Below are 15,914 nucleotides of genomic sequence, written 5' to 3'. Positions count from 1 at the left end.
TGCAAAGCTAAATCAATTCTCTAACTGTAGCGTTAGTGAAAACAATACTGACGGCCCTCGTGCAGTAAGCAGCTAGCACGTGCCACGTGCCAGTGTTTTAGAATTACAAAAACCTAAAGTTAAACAGTAGTAGGATACCACATTTCAGGTTACGAGTAGATGATTAAAAACAAAATGGGGGTCCTGGGTGGCTCAGTCGGTTAAGCATCCGACTTCGGCTCAGGTCATGATCTTGCGGTTTGTGAGTTCGAGCTCTGCATCAGGTTGTGCGCTGACAGCTCGGAGCCTGGAGTCTGCTTCAGATTCTGTGTCTCCCTCTCCGTCTTCCCTCCCCCACTCATACTCTGTCTCTCTCTCAAAAATAAATAAACATTAAAAATAAAAATGAAACAGGTCTCCCCTGGCTCAGTTCATGGAGCATGTGACTCCTGATCTCGGAGCTGTGAGTTCGAGCCCCATATCAGGTGTAGAGATTACTTAAATAAATAAACAAACAAAATTTAAAACAAAACAAAATAATACTATACTTAAAGCAAGTATTTTTTACTTCATGTTTTTGTTGGCCATTTGTATGTCTTCTTTGGAAAAATGTTTATCTGATGAATGTCTTTTAAAGACTCCAAATCTAAAAATCTACCACCTTTTTTAGACCGTGACTAGAAAGACTTAAGTGCAATAAGGAGATGATAATATGTGATCTTTTTTTTAGAAGATGTATTAGATGTGCTAACAAATAATATTTCTAGTCTAATACTAGAGTCATGCAACCCGCTAGTGCACATCAAAACTTGCTGACTTGACTGTGATGCTGATTTCAAGGGGCAGCACGTGAGTTGCAAAAGAAGCTGCAATGCTAGGTAATTATGGTACCTTCCTGTAGGCTGACGTTGCATTGCCCTGGAGCATTGTACGTTGCCCAAGCTGTGTAATAAAAACATGTGGTTCTCTCCCCAACTCCCTTTTTGGGGGAATAATTCATAAAAAGGGAATCTAAAGTTCAAGTCCTATGCTTGTAAACATTTTCAGTTATTAATGATTTCTTCTTTCCAGTATGGCCTTAAAGACACTGAAAAGGGGTTACTGTGTTTTTTTTTCTTGTGAGCACTTGCCCATTTCCATTGAACTCTGGACCTTCGGGTCTTTTTATAGATAAGAACAAAGCATGTACCCAATAAAGTGCATTATAGGAAAAAATAATTGCTAACAGATTATTTTTGTAACCACTATTTACAAACTGACCAGATGGCCACAGACCAAAGGCTGTCTGATCAGTTTTCTAACCAGGGAAGTTCTGAATCCAGCTTCTTCACTAGCTTCTCCACATGCCTGGACACAATTTATCTTTTTCCCAAGTACTTGCAGAAGAACTTACTTGTTTGGCTGCTACTTTGCTGACTGGGTCAGGAAGCCACTGCAGCTCAGGTAGAGGCAGCTGTGGCCCATGTGGTCAAATGGCCTAGTGGGGTTTGGAGAGGCCTCTAGTCTTGTGTGACTGCCAGAACGCTGCTGTTTGTACCCAGTGCTGCATGGACAGAGCCTGGTGTTGAGAGAAACCATTTTTAGTATCCTGCTGGTCACTGAGATTTTTCTGGTATGTTGTAATGGTAAAAGATGTGACTCAAAATGAAGATTTTAGCGTTAGAAATATTTATGCTCTGAATAACATTACATTGACAATCACAAAGTGAAACTGCAGAGTTTAACAAGGAACGATAGTCAGAAAATAACTAATGGTAAAAGGTTTTAAATAATCTCAGCCTACAACAGGACAATTAGATAAAAGGTAAGAATATGGAAGTCTTGGGGCTCCTGGGTGGCTGACTCAGTTAAGTGTCCGGCTTTGGCTCAGGTCATGATCTCATGGCTCATGAGTTCAAGCCCCGCATCAGGCTCTGTACTAACAACTCAGAGCCTGGAGCCCACTTCAGATTCTGTGTTTCCCTCTCTCTCTGCCCCTCGCCTGCTCATGCTCTGTTTCTCTCTCCTTCAAAAATAAATAAACATTAAAAAAAATTTTTAAGAATATGGAAGTCTTCAGTACATGTATTATGGTATATCTGATTGGTACATATCAAACTCTGAATATTGAAAGTAGAGCAAAGACATCTTTTTAAGTATTCATGGAAAATTCTTAAGAATTAGACCACCATTGGGGCACCTGGGTGGCTCAGTCAGTTAAGCGTCCAACTTTGGCTCAGATCATGATCTCACGGCCCGTGAGTTTGAGCCCCATGTTCAGGGCTCTGTGCTGACGGCTCAGAGCCTGGAGCCTGCTTTAGATTCTGTGTCTCTCCTTCTCTCTGCCCCTCCCCCACTCACGCTCTGTCTCTCTGTCTTTCAAAAATGAATAAACGTTTAAAGAAAAAAAGACCATCATTAAAACCTCAGTAAATCTCAAACAGTAGAAGTTGTACAGCCTTTCTCTGATCACACATTCAGTAAAGATAGAAATTAAAAACAAAACATTATCATCTGGAGATTTGGAAATTTTCAAGCAACTTTTGAATCAAAGGTGAAATTTAAGAAAAATTGCAGAATATCTAGAAAATAATAATAACAAAAGTGCCGTATTTGTGGAGTATGGCTAAAACAGCGTTCAATGGAAAGTTTGTAGAATTCTGTAGAATATTTAGAATCACAGAACTATATTAATAGAGAAGAAAAAAGTATGTAAATTACATTCAACTCAAGAAGTGAGAAAAAAGAACAAATAAAGAGAGCAGAAGATAAATGGGAGCAATTTAGATAACAAAAATAGTGGAATAAAATCTAGGAGTTAGTTGTTTGGGCAAAAATCAGCTGTCAATTAGGTGAGTCCATTAGCTAACCTATTTTCAAAGGGCAGGGAAAGGAGCAAGTGAAGGTATCCAGATGCAGAAAAATTAATAGGATTACAAGGGGGTTCTTGGCCCAGCTAAGTGCAAAAGAAATTAAAACTTACAGGCATATATTAATTTGAGAAAATGTAATTTAGTAAAACTGATTACAGAGAAGAAAGAGAATCTAGGGAAGAAATACATAAAATTCTCAGAGACGCAGTCCCATGAAAACACTAGGCTCAGATTGATAGAATATTATCAAATCTTCAAAGAATTTGTAAAATCGTTATTATTTAAATTATTACAGTGCACAGAGGAAGAAAGGGGCCAATTATTTTTATGCAACAAGTATTTGACACAGACACCTGACCGTTACACACAACCATAGACGCTAATATTCTCCACTTAGGAAAACTGATGCAAAAAATTTTAAATAGATCACGAGACAATCTAGCAGTGAAAGAGCAGTATACTGTGACCAGATGGAGTTTATCAGAAATATAAAGATTATTTGATATTGAGAAATCTATTAATATAACATACTAATATATATGAAATCTATTAAAACATGAAATGTGTGTCATCCTATAGATGTCAAAGAGACTGTTAAAATTCAACATCTATTCTAGATTATTTTTTAATTATTTTTAAAATATTTTTTATGTTTATTTTTGAGAGAGAGAGAGCAGGGGAGGGGCAGAGAGAGAGGGGGACAAAGGATCTAAAGTGGGCTCTGTGCTGACAGCAGCCCAACACGGGACTCGAACTCATGAACTGCAAGGTCATGACCTGAGCCTAAGTTGGACTCAACCGACTGAGCCACCCAGGCACCCCTATTCTAAATTCTCTTTAAAAGACCACCCCCCCGCCCTAAAATTAAGGAAAAACTAGATACAGGCGTACTTTGTTTTATTGTGCTTCACTTTAAAGAGCTTCACTATTGCTCTTTTGCAGACATTGTGTTCTTTTTATAATTTGAAGGTTTGTGACAAACTTGCAATGAGCAAGTCTATCAGCACCATTTTTCCAACACCCATTTGCTCACTTTGTGTCTGTGTCACATTCTGATAGTTTCTGCAATATTTCAAGCTTTTTCATTATTACTATATTTGTTATGGTAATCTGTGATCAATGATCTTTGATGTTATTATTGGTGTTGTTTTGGAGGGTCAAGAACCACTCCCATATAAGATGCCAAACTTAATTGATAAATGTTTTGTGTGTTCTGACTGCTCTGCTGACCAGCCATTTCCCTGTCCTTCTCCCTCTCCTTAGGCCTCCCTGTTCCCTGAGACACAACAATAGTGAAGTTAGGCCAATTAGTAACCCTACAATGGCCTTTAAATGCTCAAGTGAAAGGAAGAATCATATGTCTCTTACTAAATCAAAAGCTAGAAATGATTAAACTTAGTGAGGAAGACATGTTAAAAGCTGAGACAGGCAAAAGCTAGGCATCTTGCCTCAAATAGTTAGCCAAGTTGTGAATGCTAGGGAAAAGTCCTTGAAGGAAATGAAAAAGTGCTACTCCAGGGAACATGTGAATGATAAGAAAGCACAACAGCCTTTCTACTGATATAGATGAAAAAAAGTATTAATGGTCTGGATAGAAAATCAACCTGACCACATTTTCTTAAGCCAAAGCCTAGTCCAGAGGAAGGCCCTAACTTTCTCCAATTCTGTGAAGGTTGAGTGGTGAGGAAAATAACAAAAGCAGAGTTTGAAACTAGCAGAGATTGGTTCTTGAGGTTTAAGGAAAGAAGCTGTCTCCATCACATGAAAGTGCAAGATGAAGCCTGCAGTTCTCGAGAAGATCCAGCTAAGATAGTTAATGAGGGTGGCTACACTTAACAGATTTTCAGTGTAGACAAAACAGCCTTCTATTGGAAGAAGATGCCATCTGGAACTTTCATAGCTAGAGAGGAGAAATCACTGCCTGGCTTCAAAGCTTCAAAGAACAGACTGCCTTGTTAGGGGCTAACACAGCTGGTGACTTTAAGTTAAAGCCAGTGCTCGTTTACCAGTCCAAAAATCCTAGAACCCTTAAGAATTATGCTAAATCAACTCTGCCTGTGCTCTTTAAGTGGCACAACAAAGCCTGGATGACAGCACATCTGTTTACAATGTGATGCACTAAAAATTTTAAGCCCACTGTTGAGAGCTACTGCTCAGAAAAAATGATTCTTTTCAAAATATTACTGCTCACTGACAATGCACGTGGTCACCCAAGACTCTGATGGAACTGCACAGCAAGATTAATGTTGTTTTCGTGCCTGCCAACACAGGATCCATTGTGAAGCTTATAGATCAAGGAATGATTTCAGCTTTCAAGTTTTATTATTGAAGAAATATACTTTGTAAAACTGTAGCTGCCATAGCTAGTGATTCCTCTGATGAATCTGGGCCAAGTAAACTGAAACCTTTTAGAAAGGATTCCTTTACACTAAGAACATTTGTGATTCATTAGAAGAGGTCAGAATACTAACATTAATTAACAGAGCTTGGAAGTTGATTCCAGCCCTCAGGGATGACTTTGAGGGGTTTGAGACTTCAGTGGAGGAAGTCACTACAGATGGGGTGGAAACAGCAGGAAAACTAGAATTAGAAAGAAGTGGACCCTGAAGGGGCGCCTGGGTGGCTCAGTTGGTTAAGTGTTTGACTTCAGCTCAGGTCATGATCTCACGGTTTGTGAGTTCAAACCCCGCATCTGGCTCTGTGCTAACAGCTCAGAGCGTGGAGCCTGCTTTGGGTTCTGTGTCTCCTTTCTCTGTGTCCCTCCCCATCTTGTGCTCGTGCTCTCTCTTGCTCACTCTTGCTCTCTCTCAAAAGTAAGTAAATAAACATTAAGAAAAATTAAAGAAGTGGAGCTTGAAGATAGGACTGAATTGCTGCAATCTCATGATCAAACTTTAACTTATGAAGGAGTTGCTTCTTATGGATGAGCAAAGAAAGTGGTTTCTTGAGATGGAATCTACTCCTGGTGAAGATGCTGTGAAGATTGTTGACATCACAAGATTTAGAATATTTCTTGAACTTAGTTGATAAAGCAGCAGGAGGGTGTGAGAGTGTTGACTCCAGTGTTGAAAGAAGTTCTGTGGGAACAAGTTCTATCAAACAGCATCGCATGCTACAGAGAAATCGTTTGTAGCCACCACCCTGATCAGTCATCAGCCATTGACATTGAGGCAAGACCCTCCACCAGCAAGAAGATTATGACTTGCTGAAAGCTCATGTGATCATTAGCAGTTTTTAGCAATAGAATATTTTTTAATTAAGGTATGTACATTGGTTTTTTTAGACATAATGCTGTTGCACATTTAAAATACAGTACACTATAAACATAACTTTTATTTGCACTCTATTGTGGTGGTCTGGAACTGAACCCGCCATATCTTTGAGGTATGCCTATAATATCTTTGAGGTATGCCTGTAATCTCTTACACCATTAAAATAATCTTGGTCAGTCGGAGTGTGTGGTGGCAGCCTGCACCACAGAGGTCAGGAGCGGGAGGAGGGAATGGAGCCACTGCAGGCCTGAAAATTAAAAACGATACCAAAACCAAACCACAGCATTTATCTCAGCTCCAAAAATCAGCGTCTTGCTTAAAAGAAGACAACTGTAGTAGCATCCCTGTCAGAGTCAGGAGTAAGACAAGGATGGTCACTGTCATTATTCAACTGTGTTCAGAGATTCCAGCCAACAGAATTAGAAAATAGGGGTGTCTGGGTGGCTCAGTTGGTTAAGTGTCTGACTCTTGATTTCAGCTCAGGTCATGATCTCGCTGTTTGTCAGTGCAGAGCCTGCTTGGGATTCTCTGTCTCCCTATCTCTCGGCCCCTCCCTTGCTTGTGCGTGCACGCACTCTCTCAAAAATAAACTTAGAGTAAGATTTATTTAATACCCTTTTTACAGCTTTGTTGTATTGAAATTCATATACCATAAAATCTACCCATTTAAGGTGTATAACTCAGTGGCTTTATTCAGAATTGTGTGACCATCTTGACAGTCTAATTGTAGAACATTTTCATCACTCGTGGAAGGAACCCCTATATCTGTGAGCTGTCATTTTCCACTCTTCTTCCCCTTGTGAAAAATTAATTGAACATGGCCATATGGGTGTCTGGACACTATTCTATTCCATTCATCTATGTCTATCCTTATGCCAGTACCACACTGTCTTGATGATTTTGGCTTTGTATAAGTTCGAAATAGGGAAGTGTACGTCCTATAACTTTGTCATCTTCCAGATTGTTTTGTCTATTCTGGGTCCTTTTCATTTCTATATGAATTTTAGGGTAGGTATGTCAATTTTTGCACAGAAGCTAGCTGGGATTTTGATAGATTTCTACAAATCTGTAGGTTAGTTTGGGAAGTATGGCATTTAAATAATGTCTGATGACCAGTGAATATGAATGTCTTTCCATTTATTTAGATCTTTCATTTCTTCCCATGTTTTGTAGTTTCCAGTGTGTAAGTCTTAACACTTTTGTGAAATTTAGTACTATCATATTCATTTTGATATCGTAAATAAATAGAAATGTTTTCTTCATTTCATTTTTGGATTTTTACTGCTAATGTATAGAAATGCAATTTTTGTATATTGAGCTTGTATGTTGCAGTCTTGAGAACTCATTTATTCGAATAGTTTTTTAGTGGATTTCTGAGTATTTCCTGTATATAAGATTAAGTCATCGTGCACACAGAAACAGCATTACTGCTTCCATTTTAATCTGGATGCCTTTTATTTCTTCTTTCCCATGATTGCCCTGGCTAGGCCTCGTTAATGTTGAGTGGTGAAAGTGGACATCCTTGTCCTGTTCCTGACCGTAGAGGTAGAGCTTTCAATCTTTCACGATTAAGTGTGATGTGAGCCCTGGAGTTTTTGTGGGTTCCCTTTATCTAGTTGGAGATGTTCTCTTCTGTGCCTAGTTTTTTATGTGTGGTTTGTTTTTTTTTTTTCCATAAAGGGTGTTGAATTTTGCCAAATGTTTTTTTCTGTGTGTGCTCAGATGGAAATGTGGTTTTTGTCCTTCAGTATTCTATTAATATGATGTATTACATTAATTGATTTTCAGATGTTAAACCAACTTTACATTCCTAAGATAAATTGTAACTGGTCATAGTATGTAATCATTTTTATATTTTGCTGGATTTGGTTTGTTAATACAATGTTCTTTTGGTGCTCTGAAACTTAATTTCCAACGTTGGGAAGATGGGAGTTTCCTCCCACATCAACAATTCAATTCTATTCTGACACCATCTGCCCAGAGAGCATCAGATTCCACAGGTTAAATAAAGGCTCAGTCCTGGAAGACTGCCCCCTTCCCCAACTTCAGACACCAGTCACAAGCCCAGCCTGTGCTTCTGACAAACTATAGGTTCCAACAACCCCCTCCATGGACTTTAGATGCCAGTCATACGTCCAGGATGTTACCTGTACTTGCTGACCAACTGACAGTTATAAATCAGAGGTTTCCATGACCCTCTCCTTCCTCGGCTTTAATTAATTTGCTGTAATGGCTCACAGAACTCAGAAACATTTTACTCACTAGATTACCGGTTTATTATAAAAGGATAAAAGTCAGGAACAGCCAGCCAGATGGAAGAGATGCATAGGGCAAGGTATTTGGGAAGCTTCCATGCCCTCTCTAGGCATGCCATTTTCTCCAAATCTCCATGGTATTCACCAGCCTGGAAGCTCTCTGACAAACTTTATTATGTAGGCAGGATTGATTAGATCATTGGCCATTGGTGATTCAAACTCCAGCCCTGCTCCCTTCAGGGAATTGGGACAGAGAGTTCCAACCCTCTAATAACAGGTTGGTTTTTCTGGTAACCAGCTCCCATCTTCCAGTGCTTTCCAAAAGTCACTTCATAATATAACAAAAGACACCTTCATCACGCTCATCTCAGGATATTCTAAGGGTTTGGGGAGCCATGAGCCAGGAACTGTGGATGAGGCCGAATAAATATTTCTTATAAATCACAGTATCACAGTCATTGAGGAATTTTGCATGTACATTCACAGGGGATATTCTGTAGTTTTCTTTGTGATGTCTTTGTCTAATTTTGATTAACTGAGTAACACCTTATAGCATCAGTTGGGAAGTATCCCATCTTGTTTTTTGCAAGTGTTTGTGAAGGATTTATATTACTTCTTTAAATGTTTGGCAGAATTCATTAGCGAAGCCATCTAGTCCTAGACTTTTCTTCGTGGGAAGTTTTAAAATTACTAATTCAATTTCTTTCCTTACAGGCTATTCAGATTTTCTATTTTTTCTTGAATCAGTTTACATAGTTTGTGTCTTTTTAGAAATTTGTCCATTTCATCTGAGTTTTCTCATTTGTTGGTTATAAGCAGTTGTTTACAGTATTCTCATGATTTAAAGATTTCTATAAGATTGGTAGCAGAGGCCCTTCTTTCATTCCTGGTTTTAGTAATGAGTCTTTTTTTTCTTGGTCATTCTAGCTAAGGGTTTGTCAGTTTTATTGATCCTTGTATCCTTTTGTCTTAATCAGTTTGGGCTATTATAACAAAATACCACAGCCTGGATGGTTTATAAACAATAGAAATTTATTTCTCACAATTCTGAAGGCTCCAAGTACAAGATCAGGGTGCCAGCATGGTCTAGTTCTGGTGAGGGCCCTCTTCTGGGTTGCTGAGTGCTGACTTCTTGTGTCCTTACATGGTGGAAAGCAGGTGAGGGAACTCTCTGGGATTCCTTTTATAGGAGCATTAGTTCCATGCATGAGGGCTCCACCCTCATGACCTAATTACTTCCAAAAGGCCCACTTCCAAATACCATCTCATTGGGGATTAGGACTGCAACATACTTTGGGGAGATACAAACATTCAGTCTATAACACCTATTAATGTCAGTAGGCTCTGTAATAATATCCCCTCTTTCTTAACTGATGTTGGATATGTATCTTTTTTCTTTGTGTGTGTGTGTACAGATTTATGTGTATTTAAGAGTTTATACATACATGTTATATGGTATGTGCACATATGTGTACGAGCACATACGTGTGTATACACATAACAGATGGTGTGTGATAGAAAATCTCTGAAGGAATGTACCAGGAATTTGGTAACGTTGGTTGCTTCTCGAGAGGGAAATTGGCAGGAGTCCCAGAGTGGGAGGGAAACTTTTCACTGATATTTTTCTCTACATTTTGATTTTTATACCATGTTACTCTATTACCTATTCTAAAGAATAAATTTAAATAAATTATTTGAAGAGGTGCTGAGCCAAGGAAGAAATGTCTGTGTTCAAGGCCTCTGTCTGCCTTCCTGTGGTTCTTGACTTTGGTCCATTGTTACTTTCTCCCATCACCTTCTATTTCTCCTTTTCCCTTTTGGAGTCCGGTCAAGGATCTGAGAAAGATTTCAGGGTGCAAGGTTCTGACCCTTCTTAACTGTATGTGAAGAATAAAACCTTTTTTCTCTGGTCTTCTACAGAGCGACCTGCCGGCTGGGCTGAGTCTGTCCTTGAGGAAGACACATTGGAGCCTGAGCCTGTCTTGCCCAGGTGATCTTCCTTCCAATTCCCCTCAGCTTGCTTATTAGCCCCTGAGTGTATGAGATTCTCATTGGCTCTCCTGAGGCTGATTGAGGGGGACACTTTTTCTGAGCTCTCTCTTTTCCTAAGATGTGCTAAGCTTTGGAGGCGCTGGTGTGCAGAGGCCAGAGGTGACTCACTTAAGTTCTTGCAGACAAAGAGCCCATGCACTTTTCCTGAGGGAGTAAGGCTTCACAGAAAAATTTGCTGCTCTCCCCCTGCCCCCCACCACCCCCCTTCCCCGGACAGGGGCACATTAGGTATACATACTTTACCAGGTAATAAGAGGAGAGTTGGGGGGTGGGGTGAGGAAAGTCAGGGGGCCTGAGTATAAATGTGTCTGTTTCTAGGCTAATTTTAGCTAAGACCATCTGCCTCTTATTAGCATGGGAAGTAATTTGCTGAGATGGAGTTATTTGGGATCGTCCCTTAAAAAACTTTATAAAACCCACAGAGAAAGTGACTTTGAGAAACGTTCAATGTTTGTTGAGCGACATCTTCTCCTTCATCCCTGTAGGACTGTAGGTACCATCCAGCACTGTCTTCACCTGACCTCGGTATATACTCATTTCCTGCCCCAGCATGGCCGCCCAGAGGTCACCACAATGCCCTTGGGTCTTGGAACAACAGTGGATTACATCTTCTTCTCAGCTGAGTCCTGTGAGAATAGGAACAGAACTGGTAAGCCTGGTGGGTCCTGGGTTCATAGAAGCCACCCTCAAAAGTCCCTGGGAACAGCTGATAGTAGGTCAGGCGTTTGGTCACATGGCTTGGGCTACTGGGACCTGACTCGCAAAGTAGCAGATTTCATACCTAACCTGGCACTGGTCGTCCTCATCATAATTCCCTTAGACCATTTGCCTGCATTTTCTTTTTGCAGCATTAGAGAGAGGTGGGCAGACCAGCCCCACCTCTATTTAAGAGGTAAAAATAGAGCACCAGGAAGTAAGTGGATTTTGAACAAGGCAGCCATTTAGTGAGGGGCTTGGTTAAGTTAGAGATCCTATTTCTTGTTTCTTCCCCTGATAACCAGCAGACAGTGTAGCAGTCTGTCAACCCCATGCCTATCTTATTTAAAGCAAGTCTTTTAAATGTTGAAATTGGTTGCCTATGTTGAAAAATCAGATTTTATGTAGAAAATCTGGATTTCCAACTTTTCTTGGAAAATCTGAAGATTTGGTAAATGCTGAGCCTGGGCATACGTTCTCCATTTGCTGCAGTTTCCCTGAACCCACCTTGTTTAATTCATTGATGTATCACAGAGTATCTGAGAAAGTGAGGCCTCAGCCACAGGCAGCAGGGGAAGTGAGGGAGGGTGAGGCATCAAGGGGATGCAGCCTCCCTGTGTAGCTCCCACAGGCCCCAGCCACCCCCATGCAGTGACCTGTGGCTGCTTTCTCCACTGGCTTCTGCTTTGTGCCCCAGATCGCAGGCTGTGTCAAGATGGGACTCTCAAACTTCTGGGCCGTCTCTCCCTCCTCTCTGAAGAGATTCTCTGGGCTGCCAACGGCTTACCCAACCCCTTCTGCTCTTCAGACCACCTCTGCCTGCTGGCCAGCTTTGGGATGCAAGTCATCGCCCCATGACGGGGCTCCCAGGGGAAGAGAGCTTCTCTTCCGGAAGAGTTCACTGGATCAGAGACTGTGGAAATACCCCATGCTTTTGGAAACTTAGATCCAAGAAACTTCCGTCCCCTCCCCTCCCTTCCCCTACCCTGTTACCTTTTTCCTATGGTTAGATTTTCTCCAGGCCTGTCCACGTTCTCTGCCTGTGGTCCCTGCCCACCCCAACCTCTTCCTAATCCTGTGCCACATACTCAGTGGCCCTGGGAGAGGCCGAAGGGGAGATCCCCCTTCCTTCCATGTATCCAGTGCTCCCCCTTGATTTTTAATTACCAGGGTTGCGGGAGCTATTGATCTCATTGGTTATTTGCTTTCAGGCCGTTTCTTGATGGTATCTTCAAACCCAGTGTTCTTCCTGCCTTCCTGACCTCTGGGCCCAGCCCTCTTGCCAGGCCCGTACACATGTGAGATGTGCGTAGTGTGCATGTGTGTCCTCTCGGGGTGGGACTGCTCTGTACAGCATGCCTGCCTCTGATCAGCCCACTTTCCACACGGGGGCCGTCAGCCTAGGGGCAGGTCGAGAGCATGACCTGGCTGCTGTGTGTTGCCAGGCAGCAGCAGGAGCATGGGCCCTTCTCCCCTTTTATCTTGTGTGTCTCATTAGGCATTCGCATCATGCCAACCAGGGCATCCTCATCATCTGGGCTCTGGGAAAGAATGGGCCACACAGCCTGGAGCAGCGGATTCAGGGATGTGCCGCCTGCCCCAGCTGCCTCCAACCCAGAGTTCCCCAAAGGCCTGGCATGCTTTCTCTAGGGCTTGTCCCTTTCCCCAGGCTGCTGTGAGAAAGGCAAAAGTTTGAACCCCTGTATGGAGTCAGTGGGCTGGAATAGTAGTTTGAGGTTTAAAAGGATGAGAAAGAACCTTCAAGAAACTCTTGTCTTGCTGGACTCTGCCCCCTGCGGAACTGGGGCAAGGGTGGGAGTCCTGGTAGGGGAAAGAGCAGGCAGGCTGTGCAGCTGCCTCAGCTGGGACCCAAGACCTCAGGGACTTGTTCTCTTCCTCTGCATACCTCAGAAGCAGTTTTCTGTTCCTTTCCTCCCACCTCTTTTTACCTCCTTCCCTCCCCCATTCCTTTCCATTTTGTTCTAGAAGAGCCAGGTATTCAGCTCAGGCCAAACCCTCTCTGCAGAAGGTGGCCTTGGGCAAAGCCTGTCCAAGAAGTCAAGGTGGCAGTGTTTTAGGGTTTGTTCCTGCTGGCAAGACCTCAGCTGCTCATTGCCAGTGTTGCCCCTCTAGCACAGGGCTACCCTGGCCCATTCATGGCCTTGCCCTGCCCCCCCTGTGTCACCTGCATGCCTTAATCTTTCATAGCTGGGGTACAGCCTAGGTGTTACCGGGCCAGCTGGTCCTCCCAGAGTAGCTGCTGGTCCTTGCAGACTGGCCTTGCTGTTGCCCTGCTTGGCCTTCAGAATGGGACTGAAGGGGGTACCTGAGCGGCTAGAGTTAGGGACAGTTAGCCAGAGGTTCTCTCCCTTTTTTTTTTTTTTTTTTTGAAAGCCAAAGACCCAGCTTGAATTCTGCTGCTGTGTTCATGGTTATAAGCTTTCTGTGCCTAGGTACTGGGGAATTTATCTGTGCGTGTATATTTCTGAACATTGTTTCCTGGGTACTGGGCATGTGCCTGTCTGAGCCCCAGGCCCACTTGTCCACACCCCACCCATCGTTCACTCTGTCTCTCCCCGGGTGCCTCCTGAGATGGTCTTAAGTCAGTGCCCTATTGGTTGTCAGGACTATGGCCTATCACTGTTCTCTTCTGCCAGGAAATGCGGTTTAAACGGCTCAAGATGGCAGAGGGCAGGAGTTTTATATATTTTCTTTTCCTTGTTTTCTTATTTGTTTCTGTTTTGGAATTGAAGTGGGGGTTTTAAGTGGTCATTTAAGCTCTCTTTTCCAAATAAAGGTTTACCATTTCCCCCCTGCTGTTGGTCATTTGTTAGGATCCTGAAGGGCAGGGGAGGATGGGGGAGAAGGTCTGGAGAGTGAGGTGGCCAAGAGGAAGAGACATCCTGGGCTGGGCTCTCAGGTCCTGAATCTCAACCGGAGAAAGGTGTAATTGTCCTGTGGTAACTGACACGTACTCCCGCTGCTTTGAGGCCTGGGAGAGCAGGGCTTGAAGAAACCTCGTGCCTGCCTTTTGTTGGGGTCTAGCTCTCTTCTCCCTCCTCACCAAGCTAGAGAACAGCTCTTTCAGCTTCTTTCATTCCCATTCCATCTGCTACTACCATACCCCTGGTCCACATGCATTTCAGGAGGGTCTGTGCCGAACGTGGGGTGAGAAGTATTTTCCTGGTCAAAGCCACGGCCGCTGTGTGAGGCACGACGTGTGTGGCAGTTGCTACTTGCTGAGTGTCTGTTTCTGGTCATCTCTTTTGCACTGTGGAACCAGAGCTGGACTGTGGGCCATCTGTTGCTGGCAAGGTTTCCTTCCCGGGCCTCACTCTGCTGGTACTTTCGTTTTCCTCCAGCTCCCTTGTGCAGCAGGTCCATGAAGCCCACATGGCCACGTGAAACCCTGAAACCAGGTGTGGCTTCCTGCCTTACCTCAATGGAATTCCAGACCCCACACCTCTGAATCAGCCTGAGCATCCGAATTATTTAAAGTTACCTGGTGCTTCTGTTGAACCACCCGGGTTGGGATCCAGTCGAAAGAAAACAGCCAGGGATAAGGAACACTACTTGTCACATTGGCCTGATCATTTGGTGACTGTGGGTAAGTTAAGCCCTTGTGTTTCAAAATCTTGGTGAAATGGGAATTAAAGTAATAATCCTTGGAAGCTTGTGAGGAATTGTCGGCTCTGGAATAGTGGTGTTGGGCTTTGGCAAGCAAGGGACTAAGACTTGCAGAGTGTCACTGGCAGGAGCTGAGGGTGGGTAGTTCTCCCCGATCTGGCTGCGTGGTTTGCCCAGAGGCGAGGAGTTCTTTCACAGTTCCAGGCTTTGAGGTGCATGCCCAGAGACCCTTTCCAGCCTGGAGGGTTTCCTGAGTCGCATAACATTTGCACAGACATTTAGTAAGTTTAAGCAGTGCTTCCACACCCACTGTCCACAGACGATAGTACCACGCAGTGGCAGGTGCAGCTGTTCCTACGTTACCTTATTTACATCTGAGGAAACTGAATTCCCAAATTTCTTGACTCCCCAGACTCCTCAGAACCACAGCCTTTCCTGGGGTAGGAGAGACAGGTTATCTTATACGGCAGACACATGGGGGTGAAGGAGAAATGATCGACCAGCCTGCTGCTGCTGCTGCTGGTTTTTGTCTTTTAAACCTTTTCTCTCCAGTTCTTGCCCTGGTGTAGCAACTAATTGAAGGGTTACTTTTGATTGGTTATGTAATGTGTAGTGTGGCCTCCCTTTTCCTAGGAGTTGGAAGGGCCCACCTCCTCTAGTTTCCACCCAAGGAGAGTAGACCTGCGGCCCCAACACTTCCAGACTCATCCTGGTATGCCTTTCCCCTCTGTTTCTTCCCTCCTGAGCAAATGCATGAAAACAAAATTGTTCCAGGCAGGGATCAGCCAGACGAGAGAGCCTGGTAGGGTGTAGATGTAGCCCCACTTAGGAGAATGGGAACTAAATGTGTTTCTAAGGGGATTCTGCCTCCTGCCCCATCCCTCCTCAGTTCCTCTGCCCCCGAGGCCTCACACAGCTGTGGAGAGAAGAGTGGCGTCTCTACACTTAAATTTAAATTCTGGGAGGTTGTCTTTCCCATGACCAAGCCCTTTCTTGTTGGGACTTAGAGGAAGTGCACATCCCCAGAGAGCTGTTCCTTCAGCCGACCTGAGGTGGCCCATCTCCACCACCTGCCAAGCCTCAGCAGTGGGTCCTCTAACCCACTTGGCAAACACTGAAGACTATTTGGGCCAGTTGGCTTGGGCCTTGGTATGATCACCTCTTGTCACCGTTGCCCTCCA

The 15,914-nt window shown here is 43.3% G+C and overlaps 1 protein-coding gene across 7 annotated transcripts in view; it reads left to right on the top strand.

Annotated features, from left to right (window-relative positions):
- The window catches only part of ANGEL1 (angel homolog 1), a 44,796-nt gene that overhangs the window by 25,287 nt on the left and 3,595 nt on the right, over window positions 1-15,914 (top strand). For 4 of the 7 annotated variants that reach the window (XM_043556693.1, XM_043556694.1, XM_043556695.1 and 1 more), the window contains 3 exons: window positions 10,279-10,348; window positions 10,896-11,059; window positions 11,804-13,916. In XM_043556693.1, the coding sequence (XP_043412628.1) occupies window positions 10,279-10,348; window positions 10,896-11,059; window positions 11,804-11,964 (395 nt within the window). In that variant the 3' untranslated portion in view covers window positions 11,965-13,916. Of the gene's footprint in view, window positions 1-10,278; window positions 10,349-10,895; window positions 11,060-11,803; window positions 13,917-14,468; window positions 14,786-15,914 lie in introns of those variants that run through there. The other 3 variants (XR_006293442.1, XR_006293443.1, XM_043556696.1) reach the window with 2 other exon arrangements.

Source organism: Prionailurus bengalensis, chromosome B3 (genome assembly GCF_016509475.1).
Source record: "Prionailurus bengalensis isolate Pbe53 chromosome B3, Fcat_Pben_1.1_paternal_pri, whole genome shotgun sequence".
Lineage (NCBI taxonomy): Eukaryota > Metazoa > Chordata > Mammalia > Carnivora > Felidae > Prionailurus > Prionailurus bengalensis.
Note: the sequence above shows the minus strand (reverse complement) of the source record. Positions and strands in the feature narration are given on the sequence as shown.